The sequence below is a fragment of the Diaphorina citri genome, unplaced genomic scaffold (assembly GCF_000475195.1).
Source record: "Diaphorina citri unplaced genomic scaffold, Diaci psyllid genome assembly version 1.1 scaffold419, whole genome shotgun sequence".
Taxonomy (NCBI): Eukaryota; Metazoa; Arthropoda; class Insecta; order Hemiptera; family Psyllidae; genus Diaphorina; species Diaphorina citri.
Window position 1 is genome coordinate 185,872 of NW_007377854.1, and position 23,456 is coordinate 209,327.

At 39.7% G+C, this 23,456-nt stretch overlaps 3 protein-coding genes across 4 annotated transcripts in view; 1 reads left to right on the forward strand and 2 right to left on the reverse strand.

Annotated features, from left to right (window-relative positions):
- Positions 1-491: 491 nt before the first annotated feature.
- LOC103508647 (protein phosphatase 1 regulatory subunit 3C-like) lies at positions 492-2,901 on the forward strand. Its single transcript, XM_026823194.1, has 2 exons — positions 492-2,378; positions 2,652-2,901. Exons 1-2 carry the CDS (start codon positions 1,824-1,826, stop codon positions 2,886-2,888), a joined length of 792 nt encoding a protein of 263 aa, XP_026678995.1. The 5' UTR covers positions 492-1,823; the 3' UTR covers positions 2,889-2,901.
- Positions 2,902-3,030: 129 nt separating this feature from the next.
- Positions 3,031-23,456, reverse strand: part of LOC103508637 — a 50,907-nt gene continuing 30,481 nt past the window's right edge. Inside the window, exons 3-16 of the mRNA XM_008473193.3 lie at positions 20,515-20,632; positions 20,185-20,314; positions 19,465-19,599; positions 19,151-19,186; positions 17,622-17,741; positions 16,536-16,652; positions 14,024-14,164; positions 13,570-13,710; positions 8,202-8,375; positions 5,345-5,507; positions 4,661-4,778; positions 4,175-4,304; positions 3,507-3,620; positions 3,031-3,177 (exon numbers count right to left, since the gene is read on the reverse strand). Coding sequence (XP_008471415.2) covers positions 3,133-3,177; positions 3,507-3,620; positions 4,175-4,304; positions 4,661-4,778; positions 5,345-5,507; positions 8,202-8,375; positions 13,570-13,710; positions 14,024-14,164; positions 16,536-16,652; positions 17,622-17,741; positions 19,151-19,186; positions 19,465-19,599; positions 20,185-20,314; positions 20,515-20,632 — 1,682 coding nt within the window. The 3' untranslated portion in view covers positions 3,031-3,132. The remainder of the gene's footprint in view (positions 3,178-3,506; positions 3,621-4,174; positions 4,305-4,660; positions 4,779-5,344; positions 5,508-8,201; positions 8,376-13,569; positions 13,711-14,023; positions 14,165-16,535; positions 16,653-17,621; positions 17,742-19,150; positions 19,187-19,464; positions 19,600-20,184; positions 20,315-20,514; positions 20,633-23,456) is intronic.
- Positions 9,325-11,971, reverse strand: LOC103508636 (uncharacterized oxidoreductase SAR2567-like). 2 transcript variants are annotated; one of them, XM_026823196.1, is made up of 3 exons: positions 11,844-11,971; positions 11,421-11,561; positions 9,325-9,722 (listed from the first exon to the last, which is right to left on the reverse strand). In XM_026823196.1, the coding sequence occupies exons 1-3, from the start codon at positions 11,937-11,939 to the stop codon at positions 9,678-9,680; spliced, it is 282 nt and encodes a 93-aa protein (XP_026678997.1). In that variant the 5' UTR covers positions 11,940-11,971; the 3' UTR covers positions 9,325-9,677. The 2 variants fall into 2 exon arrangements, with proteins under 2 accessions (XP_026678997.1, XP_008471414.1); XM_008473192.2 differs by lacking the exon at positions 9,325-9,722 and adding an exon at positions 10,742-11,107.

The window sequence follows — 23,456 nt, forward strand, 5'->3', positions numbered from 1 at the left end:
TTGAAACTTCACCTTGGCAAAGTTTTCTTTTGCGGGGTCGACATGATGGTCTCTCTTCAACTTTCCTCGTTTCTCAGGACTTTAGATTTCGGCCCAAGTCTTTCGGAGAGATTGGTTGAGTGTCAAAAGGCCAAATTGTCGTTATTCAGGTCTTAAGTCCCACTACCCACTATTTAGGCTATGTAATTTTTGGAATACGAGCTTGAAAGGACTTTGCGTTTCTCAGGACTTTTTAGGGATTTAGATACAAAGAGTTTCTTGGACGAGTTCTGAGAAATGTACGGATTGTCTCTCTTCTCCTTTTTCTTCTTCCTCTTCTTTTTCTTCTCTGCCTCCTCCCTTCTCTTCTTCTTTTTCCTATAATCATCTTCTTCTTTCTTCTTCATCTTCCCTTCTTCTTCTTCTTCCGCTTCCTCATCGCTGTAAGGCTTCATATAATATTGTTGCTTCTCATAACGGAGACAACCTTCCAAAATTCTCGTAATATATTTGGGGCCCTGATAAGATAAGACCTTTATTATCAAACCCATTCACATCAGGGCAAAGCGTGCGGGTACCTAAAACTTTTTTTTTAGTGCTCCCAATTAGATAATATAATTAGGTGTACTAAAATTAGAGAACACTTTATCGGTCGCATTTCTCAACACGTGATAGGGGCGGGCAGATTGGGTCGGATTGAACCGGATTGGTGAATTTTGCTTTTGTACACTCAAGTGACTAAGGACTTGGTATTCTTGATTGGTGCCATGAAGCTGCCTCATTGACACTATGTGAAAAATTTTGTAAAGTGACCATTAAACTACATTTGCATGACACAGACAAGTATGGCCCCAATACAAATTCACACCAAAAATTCTTAGTGTTAAAGTGCCTATCGGGAAAAAAACTTATATAGGCCCCATTTTATGTGAACTCATGAAATCTAATGAGTCACCCAGACTTGACAAACCACACCACCGCAAGGGGAAGGCCGGAAGCAGGGAAGTTATTCGCACACCGTTCATTAATTCATTATACCACTGACCCTTTTCAGGGTAATTTGTGAAGGCTGGACTTGGTTTTTCGCACTTGACAGAGATTTCGCACGCTGAGGAATGTCAATAGTAAATTTCGCATTGTCCTCTCGTTTTGGCACATGATCAATGAATGCATTAAACGAGAAATTTTTGTTCCAAATTTGTTTTTACGATGCATGAAGAATGCTCCAAATCTCCCGCCAATCGGCGCACGTTTCAGATAGATTTATATTGATGGTGATAAACAAGATAGTATCCATTTTATAAATCTCTACCTACTTAGTAGTTCACCATGGAATCCCATCAATTGATGGGGAGATGGGTTACCATTTTGCACGTCCACCCTCCGTTTTTTCAATTGTTGCACAACATCATGTGAAAATCTCAAGTGTGCTATGTTGAAATGAACAGAACACCGATGGAGTTGGCCTGTAGTCAAAATAATAATTTCCCAAACTAATAATCTTCCCATCATAAATTATTAGAATGTCCGAGTATGTCTTTGCTCATCAGATGAAATATTTAAAAAAAATCGCCAAAACAACCAAATGTGTTGTCATGGTTTTGATTTTCTTCTTTGTACTCGCAATTTTGTATGTTCTTCTTTATTTATTTTGCAATTTTGTACGGATAAAAAAGGGCAGATTGCTTTAATTGGCAAAGTTATCTTGATGTTCTCTTGGGTTAAGGTACAGTCTTTGAAGCATAACAGAACGAAGCTTTATGTATGGCACCGATGAGCTACCCATTCATTATTCATTATCATGTTAATTTAGTAAAATTAGATGAATATGCAAAAATTTAAAAATGATAAATTTACATTCGCCCCGTTACATCTGTTCTATTTATAACACCAATATGGCCAAACCAATAGGTATCTACTACCCACCAAAAACAGTTTCCCTATTGAGGACGGGCAGCGCTCAGCCCTCCAGGTCAAGACAGTTTGACCGCGCTACTAAAGAAATTATACTCCACAGAGAAAGTTACATCACTATAGCACCTTTTTCCAAAACACCACCCTCTCTCTTCTCTGTTACAGCAGAGTCCATGTGTTCCATTGCCATGCCCACCGACTACGAAGTGCTTCTCTCGCATAGTCCCCCCATCTTCAGCCAGTCCTACTTCGGCTGCCGCTACCAGCCGCAAAGATCTCCATCAGCACTGCGCCGACAGTTCACTACGCCCAGCTCACTGTCACTCCTCAAGCTGCAGGCTCCCAACCAGCCAGTCAGACCTTGCCTGGTGACGCGTCCTGAAGATGGGAACGTCAGTTCGGGAGATGAAAATGATCCGCCCAGTCCAACAAGAATCAAGAAGAAAGTCATCTTTGCAGACGACAAAGGATTGTCTCTCACACAAGTGAGTATCTCGTGTAAACCAATAGAGCTGTCAATATTGTAGAGTGCATATATGCAGAAACAGAACTGTGACGCTAGCTGTCAGTATCAGGGATTACCCATTTGCAGAAAAGTGTCTAGAAAAGCACAAGTGTCCTATAAACTGGATATTTTCAGTGTCAGCTACCAGTTTTTACAATACAGTGATGTTTATTTTATTTATTTATTTACACGCTAAGCAGCAAGGCCATGTGTGTCAGTGATGTTTGATGTACCAAATTTTCCTCCATTTCAGGTTCGCCTAGTCAAGGAACGTCCCACATCTCCGCCACGATGGAACTCTCAGTTTCTAGCCCTGGTAACGCAAGGTCTAAACACGGAAATCATCGAACCCAACAACGACCTCTGGGAGATCATGTTCTCACAGCCTGCCTCCAACTATTTAGAGTTTAGAAAACGTCTCGACGAAGGCAAAGTGTCGCTAGAAAACGTCATAGTCAAAGAAAGCGAAAATCTAGTAACAGGTGAGTGAAAGAATATCAATAATATCAACAGTAGGGATATTGTAGGAACAGGAATAGGACTACTGAGGCTGATCAGTAGTCATAGTGTGGGCAAGGCTAACTTCGGATGTGGAGGTTGATGGTTCAACACTTTCCTTGAGCCAAACTATGGCTGGTTATATGAAAAAGTTGCATGACCAACAATAGGACAGTTATTATCTGGACTTCTCTGAACACTGTTTCTAAACATGTCAACATAGAGAATTAGAGAATTCATCGCGCGTAATCACCAGAATGTTGTACGGTCAACTCCGTCACCTGCGAAAACAGAAATTTTGCTTCGTAAGATACAATTTGTCGAAAATATAATCTTATAACAAGTTAAAAAACAAGTTAATTAATATAATAGGTAGGTATGTAAATACATCATGGTCTGCACTCTACCTACAGGGACAGGGATATGTACATAAGCTGCTCATCTGGCATATGGGTTCAATGATTCAATCCCTACCGAAGTATAGAACTCAGTTTCTTATATGATTTGGGAATTTGACCACAATGAACTGTTAGAGTAAAGGGACTTTTCAAGCAGTATAAATGAGCACTGTTATCTACAAATGTTGGACCTTTACAAATTTTATACTTACGTCTACAAACTGGGGTGTTGATACAATGTAGAGGACAGCTTGAGCCACGTCCTCAGGCTGAATGTAAAGCAGATTATTCTTGGCGATCTTCTGTGCAGTCATGTCCGTGTACCCCTTAAACAATTTGAGCTTGTTATCCTTGGGTGTTTTAGATACTGGTGGAAAAGCGCGGATAAAATTTTCACTTGGAGAAGGATAGTCCCTGTCTAGGAGGTTCATTTTGAAGATTTTTTTTTTTTTTTCCAACATATTAATTACTCTTTATTTATGGTACATATACAATTTATACATATACATAGATAACAATAAAAATGAGTAAAAAATATGTAAAAATGAGTAAATAATTTGAAGTGATCGTTGGAGTCGCGGACTGGAGAGTACCTTCGTATCAGGGATTACATCCAATATAGATTATTTGTACGGTGCTACGGTGTTATCTTTAAGATATCAGTAGGTACCTACCAGTAATGCATCTAATGCATGCATTGAGAATACCTACTCAGAATGTCTCCAATTCTACATTTTGTTCTACAAAGTTCTACAACATGTACAATTGTACATATTATTTTGTATTACATGCGTATTTACTACATATTTATACAGATACACAATAGGTACTAGCGATGTTACCAGGTAACATATCTACATTTGAAATTCGAAATACACACCGTGACTTTAATCCCAGGTCTTTGTTGAATTAGTTCAGCCCTCAATCCTTTCGTTATAACTTTCAGTGCATGCTTTGTAGATGAGTAGATGGCCATGCCGGGATAAGTGCAAGTTTCTTGGCCTTGGACGCTGAAATAGGAAATAATAAATTTGAGGTCCCTGTCTAGAGGTTCATTTGAAGAATTTGAAGTGATCGTTGGAGTCGCGGACTGGAGAGTACCTTCGTATCAGGGATTACATTCATTATATAGATTATTTGTACGGTGCTACGGTGTTACCTTTAAGATATCAGTAGGTACCTACCAGTAATGCATCTAATGCATGCATTGTGATTACCTACTCAGAATGCCTCCAATTCTACATTTTGTTCTACAAAAAGTTCTACAACATGTACATATTATTTTGTATTACATGCGTATTTACTACATATTTATACAGATACACAATAGGTACTAGCGATGTTACCAGGTAACATTGTTACCTACCTGCTGACATTGATAATGTTGCCATCATCGGCGATTATCTTGAGGGCCTCTCTGGTACAAGATCCAACAGAAAATACGTTCACCTCGTACATTCTTCTCCACGAGTCGATATTTCCCTCTGCAAAAATGAAAAAACAAAGATATAATTATCGAATAGCACCTCTAACTAGACAGGAGTCCAGAAGGCCAGGTTAGCCTCTGTAAAGCAAGTTCCACACTTATATTGGACGACAATAGTAGTGTAGACGTTGGTATTAAAAAAAAAAATCCTAAATGTGGAGGACTGGAGGTCATACGACAGTTTTCCAACACATCTATATAGGAAACATTGTCGTACAACAATATTGTCCGACATTTCTAAGAAATAGTAGGCGTCCACAAAGGAGAACCGACCATTGACTCTCGCCTGGTACAACCCATGAGAAAACCAACCATTCTAATGAATAGAAAAGTCCTCAAAGGAGTCTTGACCGTAGTACCAACCCTCGCAGAAAATCAAGAAATTGAGCTGAGTATTTTTTCTGCGATGGTCGATGGTCTCAGTGAGGGTTAAGGTTAATGGTAACTATGGTCGCCGTTGTGGCCGCGCACTAAGTGTAGACATTGCTTAAGATCATCAGAGACATCAGAGTTAAAAACATTTTTATTTTATTTATTTTTTTCCGGATTTATTTGTTCTTTTACCTGTTACGGGGGCAAACTCATTGACTCCAGCATTGTTTATCATGACGTCAATGTGTCCAAACTTATTCTTAATCCAGTCGAAAGCTTCCACAACCTCAGCATCCTTAGTGACGTCAACTTTGAGAGACTGAACTTTCCAGTCTGGATTCTCTTTTGCCATAGCCTGCAGGAAGAGAGAATAGAAAGCAGTTTTACGAACAGCCCGTCTAGTTATCCTGGAGAGTAGAGCGTCTGTCTTGTAAGCGCTAGGTCGCGGGTTCGGTTTCCGCCCGGCGCGGCGGGGGTTTTATTCTTAAAAAGTAATGTTCGTTCTCGGAAAGTACAAGTTATATAGGAATCAAATCAAATACCTATGCTTTTATGTATACGTATTAAATTCTAAAGAACTTGCCTATGCATTATTATAGGTGTGGAAATACTCAAAGCCGGTTATAACTTATCATTTATCAGATGTACCTATGCACAATCAAGAAGTTGATTTGTATGATAGAGAGACTTAGGAGAGTGAGAATGAGAGATTTTTACATAAGTTCTGCACAAGGTCACTAGTGCACCAGAATAACTTTAGGAGACGCTGTGAAATTGCATTTCTTAGAAGCAGGTGTTCACTCTAGATCTAGACTCTAGACTAAACTTGTTATAAACTTTATACTTTCATACCGGAAGTCCCGGGTTTGATTCCCGGTCATAGAAGTTTTTTCGGTCCTTCAAATTAAATTAATCCCAAGGGCAATGTAAACCTAGACCCTTGACAATGGAGTATGCCTGAAGGCCTGAAGGCTTGCGATGTGTTCCATTCCACTCGACCCCACAATGGAATGCTCTGTGCTTGATATGCGGAGTTACCACATTGTGTGTCAAGCCCAAAATGGTAGGTAACATATTTATACAGATACACAATAGGTACTAGCGATGGTACCAGGTAACATATTTATACAGATACGCAATAGGTACTAGCGATGTTACCAGGTAACATATTTATACAGATACACAATAGGTACTAGCGATGGTACCAGGTAACATATTTATACAGATACACAATAGGTACCTACTAGCGATGTTACCTACCTGCTAACATTGATAATGTTGCCATCATCGGCGATTATTTTGAGGGCTTCTCTGGTACAAGATCCAACAGAAAACACGTTCACCTCGTACATTCTTCTCCACGAGTCGATATTTCCCTCTGCAAAAATGAAAAAACAAAGATAAAGCTATCGAATAGCACCTCTAACTAGACAGGAGTCCAGAAGGCCAGGTTAGCCTCTGTAAAGCAAGTTCCACACTTATGTTGGACGACAATAGTAGTGTGGACGTTGGTATTAAAAAAAAAAAAAGATTCCTAAATGTGGAGGACTGGAGGTCATACGACAGTTTTCCAACACATCTATATAGGAAACATTGTCGTACAAAAATATTGTCCGACATTTCTAAGAAATAGTAGGCGTCCACAAAGGAGAACCGACCATTGACCCTCGCCTAGTAGCGACCCAAGAGAAAACCAACCATTCTAATGTATAGAAAAGTCCTCAAAGGAGTCTTGACCATAGTACCAACCCTCGCAGAAAATCAAGAAATTGAGCTGAGTATTTTTTCTGCGATGGTCGATGGTCTCAGTGCGGGTTAATGGTAACTATGGTCGCCGTTGTGGCCGCGCACTAAGTGTAGACATTGCTTAAGATCATCAGAGTTAAAAACATTTTTATTTTATTTTATTATTATTTTTTTTTTTCGGATTTATTTGTTTTTTTTACCTGTTACGGGGGCAAACTCATTGACTCCAGCATTGTTTATCATGACGTCAATATGTCCAAACTTATTATTAATCCAGTCGAAAGCTTCCACAACCTCAGCATCCTTAGTGACGTCAACTTTGAGAGAATGAACTTTCCAGTCTGGATTCTCCTTTGCCATAGCCTGGAGGAGGAGAGCATAGAAAGCAGTTTTACGAACAGCCCGTCTAGTTATCCTGAAGAGTAGAGCGTCTGTCTTGTAAGCGCTAGGTCGCGGGTTCGGTTTCCGCCCGGCGCGGCGGGGGTTTTATTCTTAAAAGGTAATGTTGGAACACGGGGCAAAATGGTACCTCTAGTGCTTATGAGGTCGTAACTAAAAAAAAAAAAATAAAAATCACACAAATATGTAATTTTGTAACAAAATAAAGCATAATTTTAGCTACAAATTAGATTAGACCAAAACGATATGTATGTATCACTGGAAAAAAAAAACTAAAAATATTTTCATGAGGGTACCAAAAAAGACCGTTTTGCCCCAAGGCTGGGGCAAAAAGGTCCTATACCATATACATGCAAAACACCTTGGGGCAAAATGGAACCCTGAGCACTATTCTTCCATGTACCATTCTGCCCAAGACCATTAAAAACCATTTTGCCCCAAAGCGTCAGTGATTTGAAAAGTACATGCGAAAATTGCATCAAACACTCGTGAAATCGAAAAAACCTCCGTACTCTTCGAAAACCAAAGATAAAAGAATCAACCACAGATCAAAACAAAGATAAGACTTGCAGGAATAGTTCCTAGTCCATCCAAGAGAGCTCAGCACTTTCTAGCTCCTAAAAAGGGTGGGTGACCAAAATGGTGATTTCCCCTAGCGCCCTTTGTATGATTGCAAGTAATGCTGTGATATCCACAAAAAATGCGAAAAAGCTCTTAGCTACACCACAAATAATTCATTAAATTTTTTCGACTTAAGATTAGTTTCTACTTACGTCAATCATCTCCGCTCGTCTGGCAAAGCCTATAACTTGGTGGCCCTTAGCCGCCACGATATCCACAAAAAATGCGAACAAGCTCTCAGCAAACTTAAGATTTTTTCGACTTAAGATTAGTTTCTACTTACGTCAATCATCTCCGCTCGTCTGGCAAAGCCTATAACTTGGTGGCCCTTAGCCGCCAAAGCCCGCAATATGGCGGCACCTATTCCAACACTGGCGCCCGTCACTACTATGATTTTCGACATTTCTCCGGCAAAAATTGGGTTCTTCGCGTAATATAATGTGCGCTTCGGCCTGGGTTATATACGTATTTTGTCAAGGTCTGGGAAGATTTGATGAAGCTTGTTCAGCGTTCAGTTGTAGACTACTAACATTAAGTAACAAACAAATCAAATACTAGGTGGGTACCTAACAGTGAGTGCCAATCCAAGTGGTCTCTTCTCCTCTTCGCTATGGAAGGGAATAAAGAATGGATCTTCTGAACTGATAGATACCTATTGTTTACAACTCTGATTAGTAGCGGGGGGATTTAGGTATATAAGTTTTGCTTCGAGTTCCCCTATATACTTAGCTCCATAATAAATAATTATAGGTAGGTATTAGGAAGGTAGACACCTGTATACTATCTTAATCTGCGTAGTAAATATAGTTACATTTTATACGACTTGGCTTCCTTATCACTAAAGAGGTAGGTATGTATACCTAAATTGCACCTTTCTCATTCTATGTATTCTTATTTCTTAAGCTGTGTCCACACTTTCCACACATAGTCGACGGCCTTCGATCGGCGAGGTAAATCTATGTTGTCAAGGCAGTGTACGGTTTCAGTCGACATCGATCGACCATCCATCGAGTCGATCGACGGCCATCGACTAGAATTCCACTTGAAATTTATGTTGGTGGGATAGGCTGAAAAGCATGATTGATTTACATACTTTATATTTACATATATAAATCATGTTTCATGTTTGTGAGAGTAGGTGTTTTCTGCCTGCTTCTGTTTACAAGGAAAATTATTTCGCGAATTTTCCAGGTTGTTCCAAGGTATGTTTAGAGATATTCTAGCTATAGGACAAAAAGTATACTTACTTCTTGTCTTGTTGAAATATTTTCCAGAGGTTGGTACCCGACTTAAACTTTACCGAAGGTACCCAATACCAATAGTACGTTTTCTATTTCCATAAGAGCTGTAACACCACAATAGCTAGAAATAAATATAGGAGCTAACCAAGGCTTAATACGTGAATGTACAAATGTAGGTATAAGTAAATAGTTGTATATGGCATCACAAAAGTAATGCCATAGGCAATACGTAAAGGCGTAAAGCTATTTAATAAATAATCACTATAACATTATTGGCAGTCACATATTTGAGCTTCGCAAATTTGGCCTTTGCGGCGTATTCGCGCATTTTCACCTAATTTCCGGAACACTTGAATTCCAAGGCAAATGTTATTCTTCAGGTCGCCACTTTATTTCAAATCGCCCCAAAGACCAGCCCATTCTTTCAAGTTATGCCAGAGCGGACTAGTTGACTTCCAATGGTATGTAATCTACTAAGGCTTCCAATTTGGTACTAAGGGTTCCAATGGTTCTAAATTTCATCGGACATACTCCGCCGAATTTTGCACTTTCAATTCTGTCACCTGAAATTAAAAAAAAAAAAAAAAAAATAAGGGATTTAGGTATATAATTAGCTCCATTATAAATAATTATAGGTAGGTATTAGGAAGGTAGACACCTGTATACTATCTTAATCTGCGTAGTAATATTATAGTTACATTTTATACGACTTGGCTTCCTTATCACTAAAGAGGTAGGATGTACCTAAATTGCACCTAGCAGACTAAATTTTCTTTATATTTTATAAGTAGGAGAGGTAGGTACTCATTCATTCTATGTATTCTTATTTTTTAAGCTGTGTCCACACATAGTCGACGGCCGTCGATCGGCGAGGTAAATCTATGTTGTCAAGGCAGTGTATACGTACAGTTTCAGTCGACATCGATCGACCATCCATCGAGTCGATCGACGGCCATCGACTATGTGTACCTTCATGTGCAAATCTTTGTTGACTCTGGGAATCGAAACCAGGATCTTCTGCATGGGAAACAAGTGTGTTACAAGTGGACTAATCTTACCCTTCATAGGTTGGGACTTAATTTGGCTCACTGCCATGGTCCAGAATAGTCTCTTAAAATAAAGAAAAAGATTCTTTGAATAGGCTTGCTACCTTGAGCAGTTGATTGATTTTCCACAAGAATTCCACTTGAAATTTATGTTGGTGGGACAGGCTGAAAAGCATGATTGATTTACATACTTTATATTTACATATATAAATCATGTTTCATGTTTATGAGAGTAGGTGTTTTCTGCCTGCTTCTGTTTACAAGGAAAATTATTTCGCGAATTTTCCAGGTTATTCCAAGGTATGTTTAGAGATGTTCTAGCTATAGGACAAAAAGTATACTTACTTCTTGTCTTGTTTAAATATTTTCCAGAGGTTGGTACCCGACTTAAACTTTACCGAAGGTACCTAATAGTACGTTTTCCATTTCCATAAGAGCTGTAACACCACAATAGCTAGAAATAAATATAGGAGCTATAACCAAGGCTTAATACGTGAATGAACATACATATGTAGGTATAAGTAAATAGTTGTATATGCCATCACAAAACTAATGCCATAGGCCATACGTAAAGCTATTTAATAAATAATCACTATAACATTATTGGCAGTCACATATTTGAGCTTCGCAAATTTTGCCTTTGCGGCGTATTCGCGCATTTTCACTTAATTTCCGGAACACTTGAATTCCTAGGCAACTGTTATTCTTCAGGTCGCCACTTTATTTCAAATCGCCCCAGAGACCAGCCCATTCTTTCAAGTTATGCCAGATTGCCAGAGCGGACCAGTTGACTTCCAATGGTATGTAATCTACTAAGGCTTCCAGTTTGGTACTAAGGGTTCCAATGGTTCTAAATTTCATCGCACATACTCCGCCGAATTTTGCACTTTCAATTCTGTCACCTGAAATTTAAAAAAAAAAAAATCGTTTCAAATAAAGTGGTTGGTATATTATCTAATGTGATAATACTGTGACCAATCTACGCCTACACAAACAAAAAAGAAGTTGGGCAGAAGGCGCTTCTTCAGGAAAACCCTACCACTTAGACAACCAAACAATCCGTCACGGACGGATGTCTCCCCATACGTGGCACAAGTTCTGCTCTTATGGCTGGGTATACCATTTATATGAACTTTCTATGTTCTGATGTCGTTATGTTGTAAAAGTAATAAATGGAAACTTGATAAATTCAATTAGAAATTTAATTAAACTTACGTCTACAAACTGGGGTGTTGATATAATGTAGAGCACTGCTTGAGCAACATGTTCAGGTTCAATATAATGGGGAAAGCTAACCTTGTCCTTTTCCATCCAGGTAGCCGCCAAGGGTGTATTCACCAAGCCAGGATTCAATAACTGTAAGTATAGGTTAATATGTACATGTATTGTAAGTTATATTAAGAGGATTGTTAAAAATGCTGGGCTTGGAGCCTGGACCTTAGGGCAGACAAGATAGCAGACAAGGCAGACAAGGTACCTATTAGGTAAAAAAAAAACACAGTCACCCATCCCAGAGCCTTTTTTTAGGGAGACGAAGGCCCTTCCTCGAGCTTTTTTTGCGCTTTACTGTGGGCCGGACTCCGGAAATTTAGAGCTCGAGTTCAAACCGATTGGAGATAAACATACATATATACGTACCGTAATTTTAATCCCAGGTTTTTGTTGAAGTAGTTCAGCCCTCAATCCTTTTGTCATAACTTTGAGTGCGTGTTTTGTAGACGAGTAAACAGACATGCCGGGAAAACTGCAAATTTCTTCGCCCAGAAGAAAAAAATTGCTCGCGTAAAATAATCTATGCAGGTGTACTATGAGATTTAATTGAGCTTGGTTGACGTAGACTTGTCCGATGCACTATTACACTATATCTCTCAGAAGTCAGAAGGTTCCATTATCTCACCTGTCAGGAAGTTTTTTCTACTTCCTATTACCTTCAATAAGTATAGCGAGGCTATACCTACCTACTAAGTTGTAATGAGAAAGTAGATATTGTAATCGGTGAAAATTTTCAAAATCGGGAAATGGGTAGAAATATAGGTAGATACCTACGTTTTTTAGGGTCGGTCCCCTATAACTGACCATCGAAAAGGTGTTTTTTTTACCCCATGGTCTGTACGTAAATACGTATTGATACAAAATAGCTCAAGAATGGTTTGTCGTAGACCGATGAAATTTGTTATGTTTTCCCAGTATAGTCCACAAATCGGTTCAGATACCAACCAAAGTCAATGTTGCTATCACCGTAAGAGATTAGGTATGTCGAAAAAAAGTATGGGAATCAACCCTCTTTCATGTGGGGTCAATAGACATATTTCACTTAGTTATTTAAATTGTAATTTTCGACAATTTTTCGATTTTTTCTTTTTCTTTTTTGGTCCAAATTTTTCCAAGTCCCATTGTGTGTTCCATAATGTATAATACATAATAGAAAGTCGTGAGAAGTTCACACCAGATTTTTATTTCCCTCTCTCCCAGAAGGTTCCGTAGTCGAGAGAGAGGTTGCATACATAATTATCATCTATCTTACTGGTATTAATAATAATAGTAAGCATAGGTACTTTGGCATTCGTTACCGATTGGTTGAAAGGATGAAACCATTTCAATACAATTCCATATGTTCGCAGCGCCGTTGCGCCGTATAGGTATAATTTATGAGTAGGCAAATGTAAAAAAATCTATAAGGAAAAAGTTAAGAAAAAACATCATAACTACTAGGTACATACCTACTATGTAGCTCAGCATTGTATGTGGTACCTAGGCTGGTCACTCACGGCATCAACCTAGGTCTGTCAGACTGCCGCCGGAATGTGTGTGGCTTGCAATCAAGGTCTGTCAGACAGTCTGAAGACTGAGGCCTGTCTCACATTGTCAAAACCAAACCTATGAAAATGATAGAGACCCTCTATAGACGCTACAAAATATGTAAAGCTTAATGCTTCTCATTTTTTGGATTTCAATATATGTAACCATTTATTTAAAAATACACAATACAATTAAACATAATACATAAATTATGGCTTACTCTTTATCCCGGGGAAAAAAAGAGGTTTGATGGAATGAACTGTAACTGCTAAGGTCTTATCGTCCCGAAAGTGAAGAGCGAAGGAAGGTAGGATAGGACGCCTACACAAACAAAAAAGAAGTTGGGTATAGAAGGCGCTTATTCAGGAAAACCCTGCCACTTAAAACAGATAGAGGAAAAAAAGAGACAACCAAACAATCCGTCACGGACGGATGTCTCCCCATACGTGGCACAAGTTCTGCTTTTATGGCTGGGTATACCATTTATATGAACTTTGTATGTTCTGATGTCGTTATGTTGTAAAAATAATAAATGGAAACTTGATAAATATTAAATTAAACTTACGTCTACAAACTGGGGTGTTGATATAATGTAGAGGACTGCTTGAGCAACATGTTCAGGTTCAATATAATGCGGGAAGCTAACCTTGTCCTTTTCCATCCAGGTAGCCGCCAAGGGTGTATTCACCAAGCCAGGATTCAATAACTGTAAGTATAGGTTAATATACCACATGATTATTTATCTTACCTAGTAGGTAGGTAAATTCCTAATATGCCTACAACCTACCTTCTAAGGTACACTTTTTATTGATCGAAAATTACCTCAAATTCTCAAATATTATACTGAAGACCTAATTCCATACCACGGCTGGGATGGAACCCACGCTTGGCCGTCCTGTTTACCAAAGGGTCTGATATCTGGGTTAAATGAGCAGCATTTTGAACACTACCCCATGCCCCATGAACCAAGGCAGGTAGAACCTACAGTTCTGAGTCCTGAACCAAATCTTTTTACTTACATCAACAAAATTGGGTGTTGATAAAATGTAGAGTACTGCTGGGGCGATGTCTTCAGGCTGAATGTAATATGGGAAGCTCTCCTTGTCTTCTCTGATATAATCTGCAGACATGCCACTCTCTACAAGGCCTGGATTGAGCAACTGGAAATGAGTATCAAAATTATAGACATTTTATCATTTGGAAGTTAGGACACGAATTAAGCACTCACCATAGGCGGCGATAGGGGGGGGCTTGGGGGGCTTAAGCCCCCCCAAAGTTATCAGGGCCTCTTACACTAGATAAAATTGAATTTCAGAATAATAATCCAAAACACCATTTTTTACTTTCCTTATCCTATAGGAAGGAAAGTAATTTAATCAAGTCAAAATATCGATGGTCAGTTTTTAGTGTCAAAACACGTTTTGAGGTCCCTAGAGCCTAAATCCAAAGTTTCAGCCATTAGTCCGTGTGTGTGTCTGTCTGTAAACAAAATATCTCGAGAACGGTAAGAGCTAGAGACTTGAAATTTGGTATGTAGCTGTCAAATGTGACAAGGATGCGACACGAAACTTTTGGTTAAGACCGGTGCAACGGTTGGCAGCATTTTACCGCTTTTTGGCGGTTTTCGGTGCAATTTAACAATATCTCGGGAACGGTATAAGCTAAAGACTTAAAATTTGGTATGTAGTTCACAAATGTGACAAAGATGCAACACAAAACGTTGGTTGAGATGGTTGCTGCGCTTGGCGGTATTTTGACAGCTTTTGGACAGATTTCGACCGCATAGTGCCCAATGAGTTCTATATCCCACAGGTAGAATAGACTCCTTTGCAAGGGTTGACTGTATTACAAGAGGTCAGCAGACAGTCCAGTTATTGGCCTCATGTAAACCAAAGCTATGAAAATGACACTGAGTCTGTAGGGAATCTCTATCATTTTCACAAGTTTTGTTTGCAGGCTACTGAAAGTCGCGCGTCTACGCTTCCAATTTGAGACAAGCCTGAGTCCAGTTGAAGACAATATGCACTTCTATTCAGCTACAAAACCAATTGTTACTGACCGACTAGTATTACATTCTGTTCTCTCCATCTCAGGTGACATTTCAAGGGACCCTATTCTTCGTCAACCGCCAAAGCTCGAAGGAATGCTGTCTCCCAAATTTGCCGCGGAAACCGCATCAAACCGCCAATTCGGATCCGACAACTCTTGATGCCGACTCTAGCGATTTTGACGGCGAAATCTCTTCTGTCTCGTCACCAGGTATGTTCAGTATTAATTTATACGCGCTACTAAAAGTCGCACTACTACGCTGTGCGACGAGCCTTGAAAGTCCAACATTCCCTCTACCAATCTTGTCAGCCTAGTTAGCTTGGTTCGTAGCGCATCTGCCTTGTAAGCGCAAGGCCGCGGGTTCGATGATAACCCGGGGCTCGAACGGCTGGCTTTCTCCTATCCTGTCTTCCTTCTCTCTTCGCTTTAGGGACGATAAGACCTTGGCAGTTACAGTTCCCTCTGTCAAACCTCTTTTTTTTTTCGCCTCTTCTATCTTACCTCTGTCTCTGTCAGTCAAACCTCAATGAATATAATGAAAGGCTCTTGAACCCATTACTATCCCTACAGACTGGAGCGACCAGGGTTCGACAGAAAACGGGCGCTCGGCCGAGGACTGTTTCGACCAGCCAGACTCCCGAGGCCGGGAATTGTTCCACCTGTTTCCACTAGACATGTTTGACAATCAGATGTACGAGGTTCGAACCGCGGATGAGTGGATACGTCTGGGCGTAAGACACGGGGTGCAATATGCTGTGCCTGCTAAGGCATTCTTGCGGCATTTACACCGAGGGGACGGTAAGGAAACCACGCTTACGCCCAGGTTAATAACAGAACTAACACAGTCCCTTTACTCCAGAAGTAGGCTACTACTATTTTTGTGTCAAATTCTCAAATTATATTGAGGATAAATTTCCATACGTCGGCTGGGATTGGACCCATGCCCTCCTGTTTACCAGACGAGCGTCTTGACTTCCATAAAAATTAATCAAGTTCTAGAATTAATCAACCCTAACCAGCCCAGCAAGCTGGCAGTTCTTCAAAGGGTTCTCTCTGCTTTTAAAGACCAAGTACAAGTCCTCACGATGGTTGACTGCGGTTCAGGACGAGCGAGCCAATTTAACATGGCTAGAGCTAGAGACCATCACCCCGGTGTATAGCAGATACAAAAAGACATCTTTTCTTTATTCTGCTCTCGCCATTCGGCGAAAGCTAAAGAACCAACACCACCAACACGCGGTTTAAGGATCTTCTTTTGCGGAAGGGCAGATTTCCATCTTCTGCAATTAGTATTTTAGAGTAATTCCGGTCCTCTAAGCACCGGGATTACCCCCAAGGAATCCTCTTCCTCTGAGCATTATTTTTAGTTGAAAATTTAGGGTACAACAGTGTGTACACAATATAATATGTACTTGCCCATCTACTGATTAATTTACCTGAAATTGGCGTAGGTTTACAAACTCCTGCACTGTTTATCAATACGTCAATTTGTCCAAACTTGTTCTTAATCCATCCAAAAACTTCCCCAACCTCAGCATCCTTGGTGAGGTCAACTTTGAGGGATTCAACTTTCCAGTCTGGATTTTCTTTCACAATCGCCTGGGCGGGAAAGAAGAAAAGGTGAAATGGCAACCATTTTCTTTCCATTAAAAGTTTGCATGAAATATAACGAGATTTAAGGGGAAATATTAATTGTTTTTTGCAAAATTCACGATCATTCACTATTATGGTTATGTGGACAGCATTGAGCAGAAAAGAACCATCCATAAGGGGAATTCAATTACCTATTCCTACTCACAGGAGATTTCATGGCAAAGTAGAGCTTCCGCCTAATTTTCGGATCATGCTAATCCTATTTTCAGCCCTTAGTAGGTAGTGTATGCTTGTATTGCTTATTCAATTCAATTCAATTATGCTAGCAGAATCTACACTCCTATAGATTAATCAAGATAATGCATTAAGAGAGAGGAAGTTTATCAATTAATGGAAGCTGATTTGTTTGATCAGAAAAGGATTGGTGACACGAGTTTCGCACAAGGTTATCCGTTCTCTTATTGCATTGGTCAGTTATTGCAATGTCAATTAAGAAGAAGAAGAAGAAGAAGAAGAAGAAGAAGAAGAAGAAGAAGAAGAAGAAGAAGAAGAAGAAGAAGAAGAAGAAGTACAAGAAGAAGAAGAAGAAGAAGAAGAAGAAGAAGAAGAAGAAGAAGAAGAAGAAGAAGAAGAAGAAGAAGAAGAAGAAGTACTCAAATGTATTGGGTAGTGAAGAGAAGCGGTTCTCAACATTTTTTCGCCCGCGTACCCCCAGTTTAATCTCACGAACCCCGGCCACCACCACCTTGAGTACCGGGGGGGTGTACCTTTACCTTGATGTGTACCATTACTATTACTACTGTGTGCTAAACACACAAATGAAAAATGATAAAAACTTGAATTTTCAAATAGATACCTATTATACATACATATACCTATTTGCTTCTTCTATTCTTTTGTCGGCCATTACCTACTTTTTTTTCGTGGCCTCACGTAATCCATTCATAAAAGTAAGAACCGAGTTTCATTACTTACGTCAATATTGTCGGCGTCTTTGTCCAGGCCAACAATTTGGTGGCCCTGTGCCGCCAAAGCACGCAGCATCGCGGCACCTATCCCACCATTAGCACCTGTCAGTACTATGATTTTCGACATCTCGTCAAAATGGACACGTGAAGTAGTTGATGAATACGCGATTAAATACTCGTATGTCGTATGTGTTGTATAGTAACGTGGTTTAGTAGAAAACTTTTTCTCTGAGATTTACTAGAAAACTTCGTCGACCAAGCTTGTTGAACGTTGAATGTAAGACTGCGGCTGCGGTGCTGTAGTATACTTAGCTGTAGTCTACTTGGGTACTATTCGTTTTCCTAGTTGTATGTACCTACGTGTTTAATGTTTACAACAATCTCTTCTTATGCATCTTAATGTCCACAAAATATAACCATCACATGCATATTATGCATACCGGATAATTTTCTAGTTCAACCGGTTTGTGTATAAAATGTGGTAACCATGTGTAGAGTTGACTGACACACTGTTTTGTTTTTGCAATGGCACGATTGATTAGAACTTTTCCAAGTAAGGTCCACACTTCCACAGTGATGTGGTCTGAGAACTTCTGAGTATGCTGTGGTGAAGCAAAGGACCTTTTCAGTCCTATTGAGGCAAATTAAACAAGGTATTCTACAGTTCTTTGAACCACTAGTTTTAAGAATAAAGGAACAATCATTAGGCTATTAAATTTATTAAGTAGGTTTTAAGGACGCAGGACATTCAAACTTTTCGAGATACATATGGTCACTGCAATAGATCCAAAAAGATATCAAGTATAATTTGTTACTCCCCTCCAAGGCCGGGCACTCACGGTCAGTTTTCCCCGACAGGAAGGATTACCTTTGTCTATCAGGAAAAACTGTGATGCAAAAACTCAGTGGCCGGCCTAAAGCCTGTGTCCACACACAGTCGGCGGCCGTCGAATATTTGTGGACACAGCTTAAAGAGATGAAGAAAACTAGAAAGTAAAAGTCGGTGGGTACTAATACTAATTTACATAGTGAAATAATGGACAGCATTAATTAAGAAATGAGTCGTTCAAAAAACTCCTTCCACTCCCCGCCTCGCGCAGAAAAAAAATAACAACAGCAGGAACTTTTCCCCCTGATGTGTGATATCGACAGGAAGGATTACCTTTGTCTATCAGGAAAAACTGTGATGCAAAAACTCAGTGGCCGGCCTAAAGCCTGTGTCCACACACAGTCGGCGGCCGTCGAATATTTGTGGACACAGCTTAAAGAGATGAAGAAAACTAGAAAGTAAAAGTCGGTGGGTAGGTACTAATACTAATTTACATAGTGAAAAATGGACAGCATTAATTAAGAAATGAGTCGTTCAAAAAACTCCTTCCACTCCCCGCCTCGCGCAGAAAAAAAAATAACAACAGCAGGACTTTTTCCCCCTGATGTGTGATATTATCTGAATAAGCGAGGTGTGGTTAACTGATCATCTATCTATTATAGCTCTACAGTTTCCTAGGAGGGACAATGCTTCTGATTTCAACGAACATATTCACCGGAATGTTGCACACTCAATTCTGTCACCTGAAATCAAAGTCGAAAGTCATATCATAAATCATAAGGCGAAACTCATGAGTAAAGATATCTTAAATGGACTGAATAACTGATAAATTTATACGTGTCTGTGAGACAGGGTTGTATTCAGGGAGCTCCGGCCCTCTCACCCTCCTCGAAGTTAATTTGTCTCCTTTACTGTAGGCCAGACTCCGAAAACTGGGCACATTCACACCACTTCCGTCGGTAAAAACCTTAGCTGTTATTCAGGGATTAAACCCCCTATCAAACAAATAGAACAAACTTACATCTACAAACTTGGGCGTAGACAGAATGTAGAGGACTGCTTGAGCCACGTCTTCTGCCTGAATGTGTGGAGGACCCTGGCCTTCTTTGATCCAATCAGATGCCATAGGAGTGTCCACCAAACCAGGATTCAACAACTAAAAGTCCAACACAGAACATATATTTAGATAAACAACGGAGAACCGAAAGTCCAACACAGAACATACCTATTTAGAATAATTGCTTTGTGAAAGTAAAAAGGACCTCGACATTTTTAGCCATTTTTGTGGACAAAAGCTGAGGAGCCTAACACTCTCTCTCGGCTCAAGAGTTAGATTTTATTGGAAGGATTTCCTAGGTTCTCGAGTTTCGAAAATTCGTGATATCCCAAGATGTGTCCACACATAGTCGACCGGGCGTCCATCGATGTTGACTGAACCGTCCACAGTCCACACTGTCTCGACAGCATAGATTCACTTCGTTGATCGATGGCCAGTCGACGGCCAGTCGACTATGTGTAGACATACCTTTACAAATCGAATTGAGAACATTTTGTAACCAAATTTTCTGACTTCAAGCCTATCTTAAGTACTTGGTGATGGAGCGTCGTTCATTTTGACCGGAGCGGAGTTGTGAGTATTGAACTTATCGGTTTTAATTTGCAATAGGTTCACAATAAGGTACCCGGATTTACCTACTGATATTTACTTACATAAAGAGGTTACGGTGTACCTAATACATACCGTAACTTTAATCCCAGGTCTTTGTTCAAACAGTTCAGCTCTCAATCCTTTGGTTAGAACTTTGAGTGCATGTTTTGTAGATGAATAAACAGCTGCGCCAGGAAAACTGCAAATTTCCTGACCCAATACGCTGAAAGAGAATAGGACGAACGATATAGGTACTTTATAACTCCTTAAGCACTAGGTCGTGGGTTCGATTCTCGCCCGGCGCGGATTTTATCCTGAACGAATAAGGTTCGATCTCGGAACGGCTGGCTTTCTACAATCCCAAGGTGATTATAGGAGGGTACCTATTACCTAATGATAAAATTCAATTACCAGGTTACCTACCTGCTAACATTAATAATGTTCCCATGATCTGAGATTATCTTCAGAGCTTCTCTGATGCAAGATCCAACAGCAAAAACGTTGATATCATACATTTGCCTCCACAAGTCCATATTGCCCTCTGTAATACATAGACAAGAGATATTTGTATTTGTAGATGTAAAAGAAATAACTTATACTCTTCACTGGGTTGGTAGGGTATTTTTATTTATAGAAAAGATGAATGGTACCTATTACCTATAGGGAAGCATGGACCGTTTTATTTAATAACTTATTACAGAATAATGGTTATTTTTAGTAGGTATCCATCATAGGTACATTCATATTGAAGTGAATACTACATTTGATATTTATTTCAATATTTCATGCATGGTAACTTCACAAAGTTACTGAGTCCTCCATCAAAATGCTTCCAATTTTTTGGAGCCCCTACAAATGCCTGGCCTCCCACGCACCGTGGGTTGGATATACGCCGCCAGTGCACTTAAGAGACAATTTTCACGTTGAGCTCAAACATTTCTCTCCACAGGTCCAACTTGGCTTCTGCAAAAAAAAAAAAAAAAGATTTCTATGACCCTGAAAATCCAACCTAGGTTCTAACAAAACTATCGTTAGGCGATGTCGATCGAATACGGTCGACTTTATGCTAGTCTCATATTGGAAGCGTAGTCGCGCGACCTTCAGTAGCGCGTAGTGGGCTGCAAAAACCAAACCTATGAAAATGATATAGAGGGTCTCCAATTCTCCATCATTTACATAAGTTTGGTTTTGCTGCCGACTACGCGCTACTCAAAGTCGCGCGTTTACGCGTGCAGTGTGCGACCAGCCTAAGTCTGTAGTCTAGTCACACCTTAAGATATGCTCTACCCCCTGGTTGCTTGCTATCTTACCAGAAACCGGGGTAAGAATCCCTATCCCAGCATTGTTAATCACAGCATCAATTTGTCCAAACTTGTTCTTAATCCAGTCGAAAGCTTCCACAACCTCAGCATCCTTGGTGACGTCAACTTTGAGAGAATGAACTTTCCAATCTGGATTCTCTTTTGCCATAGCCTGGGGAAGAATAGAATGAAGATAAATTCAGAAGAGGGGTGATAGATCAGTTGCGCTTACTTGGGTGATGTTTCAAAGTCATAGAGCAGGAAAAATGAGGACCAACGGAATTTTTCTTTTTCTTCTACGACTTCTAGATACCGAGATAAATCGATTTAAAAAATACAGGTAAATCGTTAAGTTTGACGTCACGGCATACGCTCCCGTAGGCGATGACGTCATAATTCATGACTCCCCGCTTCGTTTGTTTGTGCGCAAGCGTTTCTGCACATTTTGACATTAAGTCTGACGTCACAACTCTTTGAACTTTGTCATTGGAACGGCAATTAAAAATTGAATTTTCGACCTTTTAAAGTTACTTTTTCGGAGTTTTGACCTCAGATTTGGATTTTTCACTACTTTTTACGGTAGGAATCGACCTTTTTATTAATATTTTTTACCCATTTGCAACTGCTCATTGGGAAAAGGATGCTATCAGAGCGGGCAAAACCTAGCCCGTGGGCCTGTTTTCCTGCAACCCGCGAAGGTCTCACTAACGTGATCTTTTCCACCTAACCACTGAATTTTCCCTATTTTGACGGTAAATTTGTGTTTGCTTTTGAAAACAAATATTATCAAAACGACCAAGTGTAGATATAAGCGTAACAGCGTTGTGCCAGAGTAAAAAAAAAAAAAAAAAAACAAAACAAAACAAACAAAAAAAACAAAAAAGTATTGGATTTGTCCAAGAGATTGTTACCTATAAACAACTTCATTAATTACCTTGTTATAATGCAATTAAAATCTGCAAGCTCAAGGTCATTTTAATGTACTATAATGAGGAAATTAGGAAGGCTGCTCTTTGTATTATTTAGCATAAACTGACATTCTCCTTAAGATGGTGGGTCCAGACTGTGTGCATGCACACTGAAATTCGTTCTATTGCGACCTGGTTGAGAAGATATCCAACAAAGTTTTTTATGAAACCATTGCAGCAAACGTTTGTGGCGGTATCCGAGAGGTTGCGTAGGTATTTCTGGCGAATGTGCTTTGAATGGTGAATTGCACTAATTTGGACGTGTTTGCGAAAGCATCGTGCAACGCAATGCCAAATGATGTAACCGTACACTATAAGGCCATTACTAGTTGAGTATCGTACATCAAAATTCTCATTAGCATGAGAAACGTTCGCATTCGTGCAGATTTGAACTGTCTCTACATATGCCTGGCCTCGCAGACTTGTGCAAGCAACGTGGCAAGGCATTTGCAATACACCGCTGTGCACTTAAGAGACAATTTGAGCGAATGCCAACGCTTCATCAATGGATAGCGAGAAATTTGTACAGATACTCAAAATGTACCTAAATGGCTCCTATAGTAGTAACAATGTTACATCATTTGCAATGGCAATGCACGATGCTTTGATATAATAATAAAATAATAAAATAATAATATTAATAATAATAAATAAAACGACGCAGTTTTTCGTCTGCTGGAACTTTATCCAAGACAGGCCGTTAATTTTTACTTAGATCCAATAATATTCCCGCCCGTCTAGCGAGGCCTATAATTTGGGGCCCCCTCGCCCGCCCAAAAGCCCGCAAAATCCCGGCACCTATTCCAACACTGGCCCTCACTACTATGATTTTCGACATTTGCGAAATAAAATTGCTCGCGTGGTAAAATAATCTATGCAGGTGTAATTATGAGATTTAATTGAGCTTGGTTGACGTAGACTTGTCCCGATGCACTATATGCACCTATATACTCCATAGGTGCCAGAGTCCATGTTATCATCACCTGTCAGTGAAGTTTTTTTACTCCTAGTTACCTTCAAATAATAAGCAGCTAATACCATATACCTACCTACTAGTGTAATGAAGAACATAAAGTTTGTAACGTGAAATTTTCAA